The following is a 6,000-nucleotide window of genomic DNA, read 5'->3' as shown; positions in this document are numbered from 1 at the left end:
GTCTGACTTCTCCTCTGGACCATGCCTGCTGTCACCTCACAAAGACTAAGAAGGGCAGATTTTTGAGCATTTAGGTTTTTCAAGGGCAATATGGATTGGGCAGGAATGCACTGTCCAGAGGATTCACATTGATCTTACCGAATGGCCAAAGGTTTGTGACCTGGACAGGCTCTTGGGATGGTGAAAATTGTTTTAGAGAATTGCATTTTGCTGTCTCTCAGCTCTGCAGTGGGGGAATATCAGGGGAAATGACTCACATTTTGCCTTGTCTCTGATGGAATGTTCTGTAAGTACCAATCCAACTACAGTATAGTTAGCCCCAGTTATCCCGGTTACCCAGGGAAATCCTTCCCCTCCCGTCAGCATTTGGGATTGTTTTGAGTGAATTGATGAGAAGCTGCAGGCAACAGAGGGTCTGACTCCCTGCAATGGGCTCCTGCACCCTTCTCCCTCTCTCAGTACGCACTCACCACCTCACACCCAGTTCCCTCTGTGTGTGTGTGTGTGTGTGTGTGTGCTCTTTTGGCGAAGCCTCGCTGCATTCGCTTCAGGACGGGAGGAGGAGACTGCACCGTCTGCATCAGATAGACGCGAGTGCGTCTCCCTCGACCCACACACCCCCCTCCAAAACAAAACCTCACACACACACACACACACACAGAGCCGGGAATGAATCAGCGAGAGAGGGCTTGGAGTGCGGACTGAGGGCAGCCGAAGCCCCCGGAGGAGACACATGGGGCGGTACACATCTCTCCCCAGCGCCGGTAGATCAGGTGAGTAGCCGGTAGCTTTGGAAGGGACGGGGACCTCTGCAGTTTGTAAGCAGCAGCAGCAACGGCGGCTCCGTGTCCAAGGTCAGGGACAAGCGGCGCTGCTGGTTGATGCAGTGGCGGTGGGTTCAGTCCGCTGGCAGAGTTTGTACCGCGGCCGGCTGCTGGGTTTGGGGGGGGTGTTGCGGATGAGAGGCTGTTTGTGTGTGTGGGTGGGCACCGCGATTAACCCCAGCTTTATTCAGATGGCAAACCCATGTCACGATGAAAGGAGCATTGGGGGTAGGGTTTGGAGGGATGCAGGGACGGGAAATGGCAAAGAAGTGACAGAGGGGCAATGAACAGCGGGACTGACCGCGGGGATAAGGAAGGGGTGGGAGAGAGAGAGAAAGTAATCAGGGATGATCTGAAACTTGTACTCGGTATAAAATCATGGAATAGTGCCGCATGAAAGGACGCCACTTGGTCCATTATTTTTTGTGCCAGCGTCTTGAATGAACTATCCAATTAGTCTCACTACCCAGCATGTTCCCGGTGCTCTGCAATATTTTCCTTTGGAATATTAATCCAATTCTATTCTGAAAGTTGCCATGGAATCTGCCTTCCATTAATACCCTTTTAAACAGCACTCTGCACTAGAGATTACAATACTAAGTAAATACTCATTCCCAATTCCCCCAAACCCCTCACCCCAATCTTGCCTTTTGTCAATCACTTTAAATCTCTGTCCTCTAGTTAATGTTCCTGCAGCCATCGGAAATAATATGACCTTAATTACTCTGTCAAAACAATTCATTATCTTGAACATCACCACCAAATCTCCCCTTAACCTTCTCAGCCTAAGGAAAGCAACAGATTTTCCAAAGGACAACCATATTAGACTTGAAATGTTAATTCTGCTTCTCTCTCCGCAGATGGTACCTGACTTACTAAGTTTCTCCAGCACATTATGTTTTGGTTTCAGATTTCCAGCATCTGCAAACATTTATTTTTATTTGATTTTCTAAAGCTCTGTTTAGGATTGATGGTGAAAAATATTTCCTGAAGAGTAACCTACATGTTGTTGCTTGGATATGATTGTATGGATCTGAATTACTATGAAGTGTTCATTAAAAAATCAATCTCTCTCCACCTGACCTACATATTACTAATGTTCAGATACATAATCATTTACTATATGCCAGTTCCCTGGCAATGGATGTTAAATTCCATGTGACATGAATTTGATGCTTGTTGTTTTCAAAATGTTTAATTTATTGATATATCCGACTTAGAGGTTCTCCCCAGGTGATTTTGACTTTCTTTTCCATGTTTCCTCTCATACGGAACAATCTGAATATAGGAGTTTCAATGGACATTGTATGGACTTTCAAAAAAGTTTTAATAAGATTATTTGCATAGAATTGGAGAGACCCTTATAACATCTGTTAGGAATTGAGGATTGGGGAGGGGTGAAAGAGTGGTGATGACTGATGTACAATTCGGCAGGAATTCACTAGTGGAAATCTGCAGGTGTCTACTGGAATCTCTACTTTTCCCCACATTAATTCATGAAGTGACAGAAACATCCAGACTTGAGTTGATAGTTGGTAGTTAACACTTAGTGCAAAGTTGCTTCCAACAGGGTGTTGCCTGATGCAACATTGCTTATGAAATCTCCCATAGCTTAAGAAACTAGGTGTAGATGATCCATAAACATTAGTTACAAAAATGTTTATGTGCAAGCATTACATTCCACAAGCACAATAAGTAACTGGGCTAATTTTAATCCATTGGACATGAACAGAGTAGCATGCTACCAGTAGAGTGTCATGCTTCAAGTGATCTGACATAAGATGGAATATGAGCTGTTTGTGCACTCGAGTCACATGCTACGAAATAGTGATGATTTCATGAACATTTCTTTTAAAGGCAAACTGACATGCTGACGGTAAGACATAGCATAACATGCCTTTGTCCCAAATAAAAATTGTTGTTACACTTGTTTAGTAACTGTGTTGTCCTGCTGCTGATTGCTTTCACTCAGTATGACCCACAGTCATCCTCTGAGTATTCTTAGAATCATACAGTACAGAAGAGGCCCTTTGGCCCATCAAGTCTGACTGCCAAAAATATACTACTGCCTACACTGGTCTCACTTTCCTGCACTTGGTCATGTCACTCTTATGACACTTCAAGTGCTCACTGAAATACTTTCTAAAGGCTGTGAGGTTTTCTGCATCAACCACCCTCTCAAGCAGTGTATTTCAGACCCTCGCCACTCTCCGGCTGAAAAATAATTTCCTCAAATTCGCTTTAACCTTCTTGCCTTTCACTTTAAAGTAATGCCCCTTGTTATTGACCTATTGACTAAGGAGAACAGCTGCTTTCTTGTCATCATGTCAATGCCCCTCATAATCTTATTCACCTTGAGTACATTTCCCTCTCAACATTCCATGTTCTAAAGAAAACAACCCAAGGTTATCCAGCCTCTCCTCATAGCTGAAATGCTCCATCCCAGGCAAAGTCCTGGTGAATCTCCATTGTACCACCTCTACTGCAATCATTTCCTTCCTATAGTGCGGTGACTGGAACTGCACACAGTAATCCAGTTGTGACCCAAACAAAGTTCTGTACAGCTCCAGGTGAACTCCCTGCTCTCATAATCTGTGCCATGACCGATAAATGCAAACATACCGTACACCTTCTTACCTACCTTATTAACTGCCCTGCCAGCTTCAGACATCTGTGAACAAACACCCCAAGATCCCTCTATCCCCATGAGCCCAATTGTCTTGCCATTCATTGTCTTCTTCCCTCTTCCAAAGTCCATTGTCTCGCCTTATTGGCTTAAATTCCTTCTGCCACTGATCTGACCATCTGACCAATGTGCAACCTAACACCTTCCTTCTCACTGTCAACTAATGGGCCAATCTTTGTTATATTGCAAACTTGCTTATCATCTCCTGCATTGTTTATGAATATTATAAACAATGGGACCCAGCACTGATATACCAGTGAACACTGGGACCCAGTGACAGAAACAGTCTCTGGGTCCTGACACCAAGCCTATTTTGAATACTGTGGATCCTCTGAGCTTATACTTTCTTTAACAGTTTCCCTTGAGGGACCTAGTCAAAGACCTTGCTGAAATCCATATAGAGTCATAGAGTCATACAGCAGGGAAGCAGACCCTTCAGTCCAACTTGTCTGTGCTGACCAATTTCCCCAAACTTAACGATTCCCATTTGCCTGCGTTGGTCTATATCCCACTAAATGTTTCCTATTCATGTACCTGTCCAAACATCTTTTGTTGTAACTCTACCTTCATCTACAACTTCTTTTAGCAGTTTATTTTACATATGAACTGCTGTCTGTGAAAAAGTTGTCTCTCAGGTCACCTGTAAATCTTTCTCTTCTCAACTTAAAAATATGCCCCCCCCCGAGTTTTGCACTCCCCTAGCCTAGGGAAAAGACCTTTGCTTTTTACCTTATCTATGCCCCTCATGATTTTATAAGCCTCTGTAAGGTCACCCCTCAATTTCCTATGCTCCAGGAAAAACAATCCCAGCATTTCCAGCATCTACTAATAAATCAAACTCTTCAGTCCTGGCAACACCCTGGTAAATCTTTTCTGAACCCTCTCTAATGTAATAATATGCTCCCTATATAAACAATATCAACTGCCCTCCCTCAACCAAACACTGGTCACTTCCTCAATAAATTCCACCAGACTTATTAGGCATGACCTCCCTCTGACAAAGTCGTGCTGACTACCACCAATCAAACCTTGTCTCTCTGAATGCAGATTAAATTTGTCCTTCATTATTTTCTCCAATAGTTTCCCTACACTGATATTAGGCTTATTGGTGTACATTTTCCTAGCCTATCTCTTCCACCTTTCTCTCAAAGTTGAACGACATCAGCTGGCCTCCAGTCCTCTGAATCCTTTCTTGTGGCCAGAGATGATTTAAAAATTTGGCTCAGGGCCCCTGTAATTTCCTTCCTCATTCCCTACAGCAGCCTGGGATAAATTCATTTGGACCTGGGGATTTGTCAACTTTTAAATCCACCAAAACCTCCAATACCTCTTCACTTCTTATACCAATCTGCTCAAGAACTTCAAAGTCCAATGTCTCACATTCTGTACTTGCATCCTCTTTCTTCCAAGTAAAGAGAAATATGAAACTCATTTAACATTCAACTGATATCTTCAGACTTCACACACAGATTGCCCCCTTGGTCCCCATTAGGTTCTTTTCCTGATTATTCTCTTCTCATTTTGCTTATAGAATATCTTAAGGCTCTCCCTAATCTTGTGTGCCAGCATTTTCTCATGCCCCTCTTTGGTCTCCTACACTTTGAATACTCCTCTAAGGACACTTTGCTCTGTTTGTACCTGTTAGTTACCTCTTTTCCCTTTTATCTAGTCCTGAATATTCCTAGATATCCAGGGTTCTCTAGGCTTGATACTCCTACAGTTCACTCTAAATGGGATGTGGATGTCACTGGCTGGCCAGCATTTAACACATGTCCTAGTTGCCCTTGAAAGGTGGTGGTGAGGTGCCTTCTGGAGCCCCTGCACTCCATCTTCTATAAGTAGACCACAGTACCCATAGGGAGGAAATACTAGGATATTGACCCAGCGACAATGAAGGAATGCAATATATTTCCAGGATATCAGAATGATGAATGGCTTGGAGGTGAATTTGCAGCTGGTGATATTTCTACTTTTCTTGTCTTTCTAGATGGTACAGTCTAAGATCTTAAGCAAATATCTGCGGTGCATCTTGTAGCTAGAACACACTGCTGCTACAGAGTGACAGTGATGGAGGGAGTAGATGTTTGTGGATGTGGTGTCATTCAAGCAGGCTACTTTGTCCTCTTGTATTGTTGGAGCTGCAGTCATCCAGGAAAATGGGGAGTATTCCATCACACTCCTGACTTGTGCCTTGTAGATGGTGGGCAGGTGTCTGGTTGTCAGGAGGTGAATTAACTGCTGCAATATTCCTAGCCTCTGGCCTGTTCTTGTAGCCACTCTGTTTATTTGGTGAGTCCATTTGAGTTTCTGGTCAATGGTAACCCTGCAGGGTATTGATAGTGGGAGATTCACTGATGGTAAAATCATTAAATGTCATGGGGCAAGTAACATTCATACCACCCAAATGCCAGGCAATGACCATCTCCAATAAGAGACAATCTCCAATAAGAGATAATCTAACCACCTAATGTTAAGGTCAGCATCACAAAA

The 6,000-nt window shown here is 43.5% G+C and overlaps 1 protein-coding gene across 3 annotated transcripts in view; it reads left to right on the top strand.

The window, feature by feature from the left end:
• Nucleotides 1–556: 556 nt before the first annotated feature.
• Nucleotides 557–6,000, top strand: part of LOC125463691 (epsin-2-like) — an 80,913-nt gene continuing 75,469 nt past the window's right edge. For all 3 annotated transcript variants that reach the window (XM_048555270.2, XM_048555268.2, XM_048555271.2), the window contains exon 1: nucleotides 557–773. In XM_048555270.2, the coding sequence (XP_048411227.1) occupies nucleotides 734–773 (40 nt within the window). In that variant the 5' untranslated portion in view covers nucleotides 557–733. The remainder of the gene's footprint in view (nucleotides 774–6,000) is intronic.

Source organism: Stegostoma tigrinum, chromosome 22, assembly GCF_030684315.1.
Source record: "Stegostoma tigrinum isolate sSteTig4 chromosome 22, sSteTig4.hap1, whole genome shotgun sequence".
NCBI classification, from domain to species: domain Eukaryota; kingdom Metazoa; phylum Chordata; class Chondrichthyes; order Orectolobiformes; family Stegostomatidae; genus Stegostoma; species Stegostoma tigrinum.
Note: the sequence above shows the minus strand (reverse complement) of the source record. Positions and strands in the feature narration are given on the sequence as shown.